This window comes from Hemitrygon akajei, chromosome 7 (genome assembly GCF_048418815.1).
Source record: "Hemitrygon akajei chromosome 7, sHemAka1.3, whole genome shotgun sequence".
Taxonomy (NCBI): domain Eukaryota; kingdom Metazoa; phylum Chordata; class Chondrichthyes; order Myliobatiformes; family Dasyatidae; genus Hemitrygon; species Hemitrygon akajei.
In genome coordinates this window covers 22,759,825-22,772,851 of record NC_133130.1, presented here as the reverse complement: position 1 = coordinate 22,772,851, position 13,027 = coordinate 22,759,825, and the positions used below count along the sequence as shown (strand labels likewise).

Below are 13,027 nucleotides of genomic sequence, written 5' to 3'. Positions count from 1 at the left end.
TGGGAATACAGGTGTACAATTCATTGAAAGTGGTGGCACAGGTAGATAGGGTTTAAAGATAGCTTTTGGTACTTTGGGCTTCATAAATCTAAGTATTGAGTACAGGAGATGGGATGTTTTGTTGAAGTTGTACAAAACATTGGTAAGGCCTAATTCAGAGTAGGTGTCCCCTGCTTTCCGAACGTTCACTTTACGACATTTCGCTTTTTCTAAAGACCTACATTAGTACCTGTTTTCGCTAACCGAAAGAGGATTTTCACTTTTACGAAGAAAGACACCCGCTTTAAACTTGTGTATACCTCAAGAAAAACTACATAACCATGAAGCCTTGCGCAGGCAGGTGTGCACATGTGTGTTTTGGGCCCGAAACGTTGACTGTTTGTTTCCACGGATGCTGCCCGACCTGCTGAGTTCCTCCAGCTTGTACGTGTTACTATACATACATTATTTCTACTTTATCATATAATTCCCGCTTTTACTATATGTTAGTGTTATTTTAGGTTTTATGTGCTATTTGATATGATTTGGTAGGTTATTTTTTGGGTCTGGGAATGCTCAAAATTTTTTGCCATATAAATTAATGGTAATTGTTTCTTTGCTTTACACCATTCCGGCTTACGAATGGTTTCATAGGAATGCTCTACCTTTGGATAGTGGGGGAAACCTGGGTATTTTGTGCAGTTTTGGTCACCTACCTACAGGAAAGATGTAAACAAGGTTGAAAGAGTACAGAGAAAATGTACAAGGATGCTGCCAGGATTGAAGGACCAGAGATATAAGGAAAGCTGGAACAGGTTTGGACTTTATTCTTAGAATGTAGAAGATGGGAAGGAAATGTAATGGAGGTATACAAAATTATGAGAGGTTAGATAGGGTAAATGCAAGCTTTTTCCACTGAAGTTGGGTGAGACGACAACTAGAGGTTATAGGTTAAGGGTCAAAAGTGCAATGTTTAAGGGGATCATGAAGGGAAATTTCAGAAGGTTGTGAGAGTGTGCAACAAGCTGTCAGCACAAGTGGTGCATGTCAACTCAATTTCAATGTTTAAGAGAAGTTTGTTTATGGATGATGGGTATAGAGGGCGATGGTCTGGGTGCAAATTGATGGGACTAAGCAGTTTAAATGGTTTGGCATGGACTAGAGGGGCTGAAGGGCCCATTTTCTTTACTATGACTAATTTCATGACGTATGTGAGTGATGTTAAACCTGAACCTGCTACGTGTCTCCTTTTAGACTGAGTAGGAAGGGGGCAGGGAGAGGAGATTCATGGTTTGAAAAAGGAGAAGTGAGAGGGGAGGGAGCAGGAAAAACAGAGACATTTTGTAATTATCAATAAATCAATTGTTTGGAATCAAATTACCCTGCCTGGTGTCTCAGGGCAGAGTGTGTCAGGACCTGCACCACCTCCCACCCTGGCCCCTCTTCTCTGCTACCTGTCTCTCACCCCTCCCAGGGCACCCCACCCATACCATTCCCAACATCCACTGCTCTCATCAGATTCATAAACTCGCTCTCCGCTCCACGTTGACAAATACAGTATTGTGCAAAAATCTTCGGCACCCTAGCTATATATATCCACCTAAGACAATTGCATAATACTGCACATCATATCATGGAATGAGCAATGGAGGAAAGATGATTTATTAATAATATGAATATGAAGCAGTTAGTTGTTCTGAGCTTTTCAGCATTGGATATACTGTAATTAATATTGCTATGGAGATCAATATACAAGTAGTGACCTGATATATATAAACAGATGAATACGTTGCTTTCTGTACATATTACACTCATCTTTCAGATGTACACATTGATTTTCAAAGGATGGAAATAGAGAAGTACTTTTGCAATATGATAGTAATCATAGGAATCATTTAACCACCTTGCATAACGCAAAACACTAAATGAATCATTGCTATCTGGTGCTCTACACAAGCTTTTTGATGCTAGAGCATTTCACAGTTCCATAAATAATGGAAAGGTTGACCAGTGAAATACTCTTAAGCTCAATGCTATCCCAGACCTTATAATTAACTTGTCACATTCCACAGTTCTGAATATCATACCCATTTACTTCTGCTCTGTACTGCTAATTATACTGCAAAGACCTTTAGTGCCATCTAGAGGTGCAAACATTCAAAATGTTTACCCTATTAGAAACACAAGATTATGCAGTTGCTGGAGATCCAGAACACACACAGAATGCTGATAGAACTCAGCAGGTCAGGCAGCAATTATGGAGAGAAATAAAGAGCCAGCATTTTGTGCTGAGACTCTTCATCAGGATTCAGGAAGGGTCCTAAGGAAGGGTCTTAGCTCAAAACTTCACCTCCAGCACTTTGTGAATGTTTAATCCCTTTGCAAAATGTGAATGGACAATGAGAAATATCGCTGTATTGGCAGTACAGAAAGGAATCCTGTAACCTATCTCACGCCTACTTCTTGCTGGGGAAATCCAAAACAAATCATACTGACATGTTAGCAGATCGAAATTTCATTTAGTTTTGCAATTCCACCCCCCCCCCCCCCCCAAGTGTACTGTGAAGCATTGTGGGCTTATTTTGCTGTGATAATGATAGAGAAATGTAACAGCTGCTTTTTGTGAAACAATTTACCTGACCATGGAGGTGTGACTGATGAGAGGATTGCCATCAGCAGCCACTACAACAGTTGAAAAGTAATTACAACAAAACTGGAGGAAATGTAAATTGCACAATTTGTGTTTAATTCTTCAGTTACAGTCCACATTTATTTTTACTAGATACAGTGCCATGCAAAAGTTTCGGCACCCCGGTGAAAATTTCTGTTACTGTGAATAGCTAAGTGAGTAAAAGATGACCTGATTTCCAAAAGGCATGAAGTTAAAGATGACACATTTCTTTAATATTTTAAGCAAGATTACTTTATTTCCATCTTTTACAGTTTCAAAATAACAAAAGGAAAAGGACCTGAAACAAAGGTTTGGGTACCCTTGCATGGTCAGTATTTAGTAACACCCCCTTTGGCAAGTATCACAGCTTGTAAATACTTTTTGTAACCAGCTAAGAGTCTTGGATTTTCGCCCATTCTTCCTTGCAAAAGGCTTCTAGTTCTGTGAGATCCTTGGGCCATCTTTCATGCACTGCTCTTTTGAGGTCTATCCACAGATTTTCGATGATGTTTAGGTCGGGGGACTGTAAGGGCCATGGCAAAACCTTCAGCTTGCGCCTCTTGAAGTAGTCCCATTGTGGATTTTAAGGTGTGTTTAGGATCATTATCCTGTTGTAGAAACCATCCTCTTTTCACCTTCAGCTTTTTTTTTAAACAGACGGTGTGATGTTTGCTTCCAGAATTTGCTGGTATTTAAATGAACTCATTCTTCCCTCTAATGGGAAGAATGTTCCCTGTGCCACTGGCTGCAACACAAGCCCAAAGCATGATCAATCCACCCCCATGCTTAACAGTTGGAGAGGTGTTCTTTTCATGAGATTCTGCACCCTTTTTTCTCCAAACATACCTTTGCTCATTGCAGCCAAAAAGTTCTATTTTAACTTTATCAGTTCACAGGACTTGTTTCCAAAATGCATCAGGCTTGTTTAGACGTTCCTTTGCAAACTTCTGATGTTGAATTTTGTGGTGAAGACGCAGGAAAGGTTTCCTTCTGATGACTCTTCCATGAAGGTCATATTTGTGCAGGTGTTGCTGCACAGTAGAACAGTGCACCACCACTCCAGATTCTGCTAAATCTTCCTGAAGGTCTTTTGCAGTCAAGCGGGGGTTTTGATTTGCCTTTCTAGCAATCCTACGAGCAGTTCTCTCGGAAAGTTTTCTTGGTCTTCCAGACCTCAACTTGACCTCCACCGTTCCTGTTAACTGCCATTTCTTAATTACATTACAAATTGAGGAAATGGCTACCTGAAAATACTTTGCTATCTTCTTATAGCCTTCTCCTGCTTTGTGGGCATTATTTATTTTAATTTTCAGAGTGCTAGGCAGCTGCTTAGAGGACAAGGTTTGAGGAGTCAGGGTACTTATAAAGCTTTGAAATTTGCATCACCTGGCCTTTCCTAATGGTGACTGTGAACAAGCCATAGCCCTAACAAGCTAATTAAGGTCTGAGACCCTGGTAAAAGTTATCGGAGAGCTCAAATCTCTTGGGGTGCCCAAACTTTTGCATGGTGCTCCTTTCCTTTTTCTCCCCCCACTCTACAATTGTACAAAACAAAAATAGTACACTAATCTTGCTTAAAATGTTGAAAAGAATGTTTCATCTTTAACTTTATGAGTTTTGGAGATCAGTTCATCTTCTACTCACTTAACTATTCACAGTAACAGAAATTTTGACTGGGGCGCCCAAACTTTTCCATGCCACTGTATCTCCTAAGACAGTGATTATGGATTATGTGCTTGAAATGCTGTTTATTCCTTTGTAATATACACTTAGTGGCCAGTTTATTAGGCTCACCTGCTTGTTAATACAAATAACTAATTAGTCATTCACATAGTAGCAACTCAATGCATAAAGGCACGTAGAAATGATTAAGAGGTTTAGTTGTTGCTCAGACCAAACACCAAAAAGAAGAAATGTAATCCAAGTGACTTTGACCGTAGAATGACTGTTGGTGCCAGACGGTGTGGTTGGAGTATCTCAGAATCTGGGATTTTCAGTCCCTAGAGCTTACAGAGAATGGTATGAAGAACACAAACATTCAGTGAGCCTCACTTCTGCTAATGAGAGAAGTCAGACGAGAATGGCCGGACAGGTTCAAGCTGACAGGAAGGCGACAGTAATTCAAATAACCACGTGTTATAGCAGTGGTGTGCAGAAGATCATGGACATACACTCAGTGGCCACATTATTAGGTACAGAAGGAACTTAAAAACTTGGTTACTGGGTGTTTAACAAAGTTACTGATATACAGTGGAAAGGGGTTTTAAGTTTGGAGGTAGATCTGAACCACAAAGAAACTGAATGTATGTGTAACGATAGGCAAGTTGAAGATGAGGTGGGTACAAAGGATAAAGGGCAGATTGGATCCAAGATCAGAATGCCAAAAGGCTAAAAAGACAGGGGTAAAGCAAAATTAATCCAGAACAATTGCAGAATATTTACACAGTATAGAGTCATAAAACACTACAGCACAGAAACAAGCCTTTTGCCAAACTTGTGCCAAATCATTACTCTGCCTCGTTCCATCAAACTGCAGCTGGACCATAGCCCTCCAAGCCCCTCCCATCATGTACCCCTCCAAATTTCTCTTAAATATTAGAATCAAAGTTCAAAGTAAAATTTATTATCAGAGCACATACATGTCACCACATGCAACCTCAAGATTCCTATTTTGCAGGCATACTTAATAAATCTACAGAACATTACTGGTAAACTGTAAACATCAGGAACTGTAAACAAACTGCAAATGCAGATGCAAATAAGTAACAAGCATGAAATAATATAAAAAGATTTCTTAAATGAGTGTAGCTTTCCAGTTTTGTCAAATCAACACTGCATCCAACACTTGTGCTAGCCGCTCGTTATACACTCACACCACCTGGGTGATGTCTCGCCCAACCTCAGAGGAAAAAGCCTGCTTCCATTCGTAAAATTTTGTAAACCTCTATCAAATCTCCTCTCAACCTTCTACATTCTAGGGTATAAAGTCATAACCTATTCAACTTTCCCTGTAACTCAGGTCTTCAAGAGCCAAAAACATCCTTGTAAATTTTTTCTGCATTCTTTCAATCTTATTAACATCTTTCTTTCAGGTAGGTGACCAAAACTGGACACAATACTCCAAATTAGGCCTCACCAATGTCTTACACAACTTTAACATAATATTTCATCTCCTAAACTCGATACATTGACTTACGAAGGCCAATGTGCCAAAAGCTTTAATGCTCCTCTCTCTGTGTGATAACACTTTAAAGGAATTTCAGTATGTTTCTGTTCTACCATACTCCTCAGTGCCCTACTGTTCACCGTGTCAGTTGTTGTTTGCATTACACCCTTGTTTGCATTATATTCCATCTGTCAGCTTTCAGCCTTTTCTCCCCCCAGTTGGCTCAGATCCTACTGTAAGACTTGATTGTCTTCCTTGCAGTCCACTGCACCTCCAATCATGGTGTCATCCACAAATTTGTTTGATTATCCAGATCATTGACATAGATGACAAATAACAACAGGCCCCCAGCACCGATCCCTGTGACACACCACTCACTAGTCACAAGCCTCCAGTCAGAAAGGCAACTATCTACAACCACTCTCTGGATTAGACATTGGCTTTGCAGAAGAAGCCAATTTACTACCTCATCTTGAATGCTCAGAGACTGAACCTTCTTAACCAACCTTCCATGCAGGACCTTTCCAAGGACCTTCCTAAACTGCATGTAGACAATATCCACTGCCTTACCTTCATCAACTTTCTTGGTAACTTCCTTGAAAAACTAATAGATTGGTCAGACATGACTCACTACACACAAAGCCATGCTGACTATACCTAATCAGTCCCTGTCTGTCCAAATACTTATATATCCGGTCCTTTAGAATACCTTCCAATAACTTTCCCACTACTGATGCCAGGCTCATGGGCTTAAAATTTCCAGGCCTATTCTTGGAGCCTTTCTTGTAACAATGGAACAACACTCGCTATCCTCCAACCCTCTGGCACCACCGGCACTTGGGAATTCTTGTGTAGGATTCCCTAAAGGTTAATTTGCAGGTTGAGTCTGCGATGAAGGCGGCAAATGCAATGTTAGCATTCATTTCAAGAGGACTAGAATATAAAAGCAAGGATTAATGTTGATGCTTTATAAGGCACTGATGAGGCCTCACTTGGAGCTTGGAGTATTGTGAGCAGTTTTGGGCCCTGTTATAATAATAATAATAATAGATTAGATTAGATTATGAGAACACTCAGTCCTCGTTTATTGTAATTTAGAAATGCATGCATGCATTAAGAAATGATACATTGCTAACAATAATAGCAACAACAACTTTATTAATCCTGATTGGGAAATTTTTTTGCTACAGCAGCAACATTTAAAACTTAGCAGTGTGCAGACTTAATAATAAAGTACAGAATAATAATATACACAATAATAATGTACCAATGTGCAATAATGATGTATGAAATAATAGAGTTTATTATACTATGATGTGTGTTCTCCTGTTGCACAGAGATGAACTGTTGTATATGCTTATTGTATTTGGTAGGAAAGATTTTCTGTAACGATCCTTGTGACAGCAGAGCTGAGTAAGTGTTCGAAAGGGTGCTCCGCTGCTTATCGAAGAAAGGATGTGCTGACAATGGAGGAGGTTCCAGGATGTTTCCTATGGTGGAGAATCTAAAGACCAGAGGACACAGCCTCAGAATAGAGCGATGTCCATTTAGAAACAGAGATGAAAAGTATTTTTTTTTAGCTAGAGAGCCGTGAATCTGTGGAGGCCAAGTTATTGAGTATATTTAAGGCAGAGGTTGATAGATCTTGATTAGTCAGGGCATGAAGGGATACAGGGAGGAGCAAGAGATAGGGGCTGAGAGAGATATTGATCAGCCATGATGAAATGGCAGAGAAGAAATCATGGGACAAATGGCCAAATTCTGCTCCTGTATCTTATGGTCTTACCTCAGTCAAGACAATTCTCAAAGAGTCAGAAAACTACTGACGAGTATTAAATCTGAAATACGCTTTCCGCAGACAGATCTCTCTGTCCATTTTGCACTTAATTGGAAGACTGCTGGTTCATAATTTGTGCATATAGATGATTTATGAATTTGTGTAAATTCATGGAGAGGATAGTCTTTAAGGAATTTTGCCAATTGGCAAACTCAATCAAACCAACTTGAATTGCAACAGTTTTAAAATCAATTAATAAAAATAAACTGAATGCAGTAAGCTCTATTTCTTCTGAAAATGAATTTTTATTTTAATCTGTCATGTATACAGGATGTTTGGCATTCACAACAGCCAAAAAAATACCATTTGCAGTGTGGCATATTTTACCTTCTGGCTCTCTGATGATTGGAAGGTGACTAATATGGCAATTTGTTTGGCAGTATTAATTTTTTTTGTATTTTTTAATGAGCAATTTCTCTAGCCACAAAATAACTTGTATAGCGAAGCTGCTAAGTCTAGCGTACAGTGAACATTGTGGATGGCTATAAGATATAGGGGCATAATTAGGTTATTCAGCCAATCAGGTCCATCCTCTATTCGATCATGGCTGCTTTTTCTCTCAATCCCCATTCTCCTGTCTTCTCAGTGTAATCCTTAACCCCCTTACCAATGAAAAACCAATCAAACTCTGCCTTAATGACCTGGCCTCCACAGCCCTCTGTGGCAATGGGTTTCTCAGATTCACCATCCTCTGGTGGAGAAACTCCTCTTCCTCATCAGTCAGAGTTGACCATGGATATTGCGTCCTAGCTGTCTAGATATGCAAGCCTGGGCAGTACGATATGGACAGCAGTCTGTTACCCATGTAGCAAGCCCCCCTAGCTCCATACATCTGATGAACCCAAAGGAATGGCAGAGGCCGATAGTTTGGTACCAGAAGCATCACAGGAGTTGCCAGTCAGTGTTGAACTCAATGTACGATTGCCTTAGGGACTCCAGCTCTGGATTTTTCCCCTCGGGGTTTACTCCCGAAGCCTTCCCTATGAGTGGGTAGAGTTGCAAGGCAGCAGAGGTTTGAGATTAGAGTATTCCTTCTCTAAGATGATCTTCCAACCATGGCTGACAAGCCCTATCTGCTTGAAGACTATGTATCACTGTAATATAGGACTGCCAATGTGGGATTTTTGACTGAAGAATCTCATTACATTCTCCATGTTCCCACTATCATTTACGTTCCCATCTTAAATGCAAAATCCAGCAGATTTTGCTGAGATCTGAGTTTCCTTCCATTCTTCCTTTATGTCTGCTGCTCCATTCACGATACTGATTGGATAGGAATTTAATTACTGACCTTGGCAGATTATTAGTGAAACGACCATTTGCCTCAGTGTGTAGACTTCTTAATTTTTGAATGGAATTTGAAGACAAGCTTATGCAGTTATTTCATGAGGTTACTACCTCATTAATGTCCTCTTTTATGCTACTGGCTGGTGAGGACTCCTGACATCTCTTGAACTGAACTGCTGAGGGATCCTTCTTGTATTTTCCATTCCCCAAACATACACGAATCTTACAAGTATAATCAGACCACAATGTATTTCACTCCCTGCAGAACTCCTCTAATGAATTTTCAACATACATAATTATCATGAGAGCACTCAGTGTCGCCACTGTAATGAACTACAATCTCTGCCAGCCCTCCCGACCATTGAGCACATCCACAGAGCGTTGTCTGGATGTGCAGGATCATCATCAAGGACCCCCACCATCCAGGACATGTGCTCTTCTCGCTGCTGCCATCAGGAGGGAGGTAAATGAGCCTCAAGAACCGTTACTACTTCTCAACCATCAGGATCTTGAACCAGAGAGGATAACTTCTCTCAACCCATCACTGAACTGATCCCATAAGCTATGGACTCACTTTCAAGGACTCTTCATCTCGTTATCTCGATATTTATTGCTTATTTATTTATTCTTTTTTTAAATTTAGTTTTCTTTTTGCACAGTATTGTAGTAATTTTTTTGTATTGTACTATACTGTTGCTGCAGGAAAATAAAACAAATTTCATGACATACGTGAGTGATAAGCCTGATTCTGAGAGGGTCTCTATTGTGGACTGAGAGTGGAAAGGGGGCAGGGAGAGGGGAATCATGGTTGGGAAAAGTGGAAGGGAGCAGGAAGCACCAGAGAGACATTCTGTAATGATCAATAAGCTAATTTGGAATCAAATGACCTTGTATGGTGTCTCAGGGTTGGGTTGGGTGTATGTGCACCATGCCACTCCTCTGTCCTTGCCACTCCTTTTCCACCTGTCCCACACCCCTCCACCTTCACCATTCCCAACATCCTTTGCACTTGGTCACATTTACAAACTTGTGCCTGATCCATGTTGACAAATACAGAACTTTGCAAAAGTCTTAGGCACCCAAGCTATATACCGTATTATGTGCCTGAGGCTTCTGCACAGGACCGTGCTTGCACAACTTGCTCTCCTTTGCACACTTGTTGTTTGTCCGTCTTGTTAGGTGAAGTCTTTCATAGATTCTATTTACTTGTTTATTTGTTGTGAATACCCACAAGAAAATGAATCTCAGGGTTGACATATATGTACTTTGATAACAAATTAACTTTGAGTCATCTGGAAATTACAGGTTTTGGCATAACAATTCACACACTTTACAAAGGTATCTTGCATAGGCCCTTAATCACTTCATTGCTCATACCCTATTTTAACTATTCTGTGCCTTTGGAATTAACAACCTTTGAAGTTGTCATAAGCCACAGAATCCTTGCAATGTTACTGCTCCCACAGTGGACTAGGAATTTGACCCAGAAGTTAAGTTGTAGCTTGAGAGACTGAAGTCCTCAGGACCACTTTAACATTCACTTTGCATTGGTTGTACAGCAAGCAGAACAGGGGAAAGATTTTTCTATTGCGGATTCCTTGGGAGACATCTTCCAGATAGCCAATCTCTTCAACTATTTCATTTTTTTCTATGACTTCTGCTTGTTCTTTTTGTCTTATTTGTGATATGGAAACTTAGAGCCTGTGACATGCAGTTTGGAATTCAAGCGAATGATCTAGAGCTCTGCTGTGTCCACAGAATGGCCTCGTGGAGAGCAGAGATGGGGACCCGAAAAGGACCGAGAACGCGAGCTGACCAGAGATGGGACGCAGGATCACAAATGTGACTGACTCAATTTCAAAGCATTGAGAATGACTGAAGTATTAAGGCTAATGTGGAGGCAGTCAGCAATTGCTCCCAGCGGAGGCCACCAGGGCGACAATAGTCAGCAGCCGGGTCAGTGGAACTCGGACCCAATGTGGTGGTTGCTCTTCACGGAAGGACTGAATTCTTGCAGACGCTCTCCTTGAATGCTGACGGGTAGATGTTTTCAAAATTCTGAAATTTATGTGATTATTGGACTATAACTTCATATTGGCCTCCTTCAGTTCTTTGGTGTTTTCTTTCTTGTGGTCGATCGGCAGGTGAGTGATCTATTAGTTTTCTCTGTGTGAGAAGGGGGTTGGGGGTTTTGATGTTATTGTTGCTGTTCTTTTCAGCGAGTGAGGGGGTCAGGGATTTGATGTTATTGTCGCTCTTTTTCCTCTACAGGGGACAGGGTTGGAGATATGATGCTCTAGTTGCTGATTTTTTTTCTGTGAGCAAAAGGGTGGGGGTTTTGGGTTTTGTAAGTTTTGCAAGTTTGGTGGAGGAGGGGGGGAAGTTGATGTCTTTTCTTTCAAGAACATCCATGGTCTTTCTGTATTTCATGGCTGTCTGGAGAAGACAAATAGCGGAGTTGTATTTTGCATGCATACTTTGACAATAAAATGAACCTTTGACTGATTTGTCAACAGGTATCACAATTCAGTCTGGCCAGTTCATACCTGAGTCAAGCCACAGAAGTCTGTTAAGGAAATAAAACTATTTTTTCATCAATGGAATCTGTACAGTATAACTGAGTTGTTTCTTCCATTATATATACATAAAGAAATACACAAAGCTCTTTTATTACCTGATCTTCAAAGCGGTTTTCTCCATCGCATGCCGTATTTTTTGTGACAGTTGGGATACGGAGGTCAGCATCAAACTGTCTAAAACAATCTAAAATATAAAACACATTACTAAGGAACAACAGATACGAGATTTGCTTCCTGCATTCCATTTTACTAAGCAATAATGTTTGTTTGAATCATCTCATTAGAGCTCTGCCAGTGATCTAAAAGGTGCAACAGAAAATCAGGAGACTGCCTTCAAAATATATTTTGATGGCAGTCTCCTGATTTTTTGTTGCACCCTTTAGATCACTGGCAGAACTCTAATGAGATGATTCAAAACTACAACTGATCAGATCTCCACCACTAGTGAATAAAATTGCTAATATTTACCCACAAAACACCAACTTGCAATTTGCTGAAGAATTCTGAACACAAAAATAAAATTCAATGTCTCCTTTATTTATTAATTTGTAAGAATGTTGGCTTCGATAGCAAAGCCAGCATTTATATACTTCCCTAACTGCTCAGTGACAATAAATCAATGGCTTGTTAAGCCGATTTTGAAGAGTATTTAAAGCCAAATACATTGCTGTGGATCTGTAGTAACAGGCAGATTTCAGCCTTTGAAGGACAGTAGTGATTCAGATAAATGACCCTCCAGTAGTTTGTGTGGTGATTATTGTTAAGTTCCCAAGTTCCAGCACAATAACTAAATTTAACTTCTATTGGGAGGAAACATTGGCCCTCTTCACATCAGCATGGTCATCTAAGCATTGAGCTGAAAGAAATGAGAGAGATCTTAAGTACACAAACACGAGGAAATCTGCAGATGCTGGAAGTTCAAGCAACACACACAAAATGCTGGTGGAACGCAGCAAGCCAGGCATCATCTATAGGAAGAAGTACAGTCGACGTTTCGGGCTGAGACCCTTCATCAGGCCCGAAGTGTTGACTGTACTTCTTCCTATAGATGCTACCTGGCCTGCTGCATTCCACCAGCATTTTGTGTGTTTTGCCTGAGATCTTAAATAAATATTTTGCATCTGAATTTACTTGGGAGGCAGACACAAGATCTATAAAACTGAGGCAAAAGAATATTGAGATCATGGACTGTATTGGGATTATAGAAGAGGAGGAGGTGCTTACTGTCTTGAAACAAATCCAGGTGGATAAATCTTCAGAGCCTGACGAGGAATCCCCTTGGACCATGTGGGAAGCTAGTGCAGAAATTTCAAGGGGTTTGGCAGAGATATTTAAAACCTCCTCGGCCATGGGTGAAGTGCCAGAGGACCGGAGCAGAGCAAATGTTGTTCCATTGTGGGTGGTATGTGGGAAGAATTCAGTTCAAAGAAATAATTTTGGGGATTCTGATCTAGATGTGGTCAAAGAGAAGAAGGGATACAAGTCATTAAATTCTGGGACAAGAACTT

At 40.4% G+C, this 13,027-nt stretch overlaps 1 protein-coding gene across 8 annotated transcripts in view; it reads right to left on the bottom strand.

Annotated features, from left to right (window-relative positions):
* Positions 1-13,027, bottom strand: part of cep170aa (centrosomal protein 170Aa) — a 187,209-nt gene that overhangs the window by 35,086 nt on the left and 139,096 nt on the right. For all 8 annotated transcript variants that reach the window (XM_073050490.1, XM_073050493.1, XM_073050492.1 and 5 more), the window contains one exon: positions 11,615-11,703. In XM_073050490.1, the coding sequence (XP_072906591.1) occupies positions 11,615-11,703 (89 nt within the window). The remainder of the gene's footprint in view (positions 1-11,614; positions 11,704-13,027) is intronic.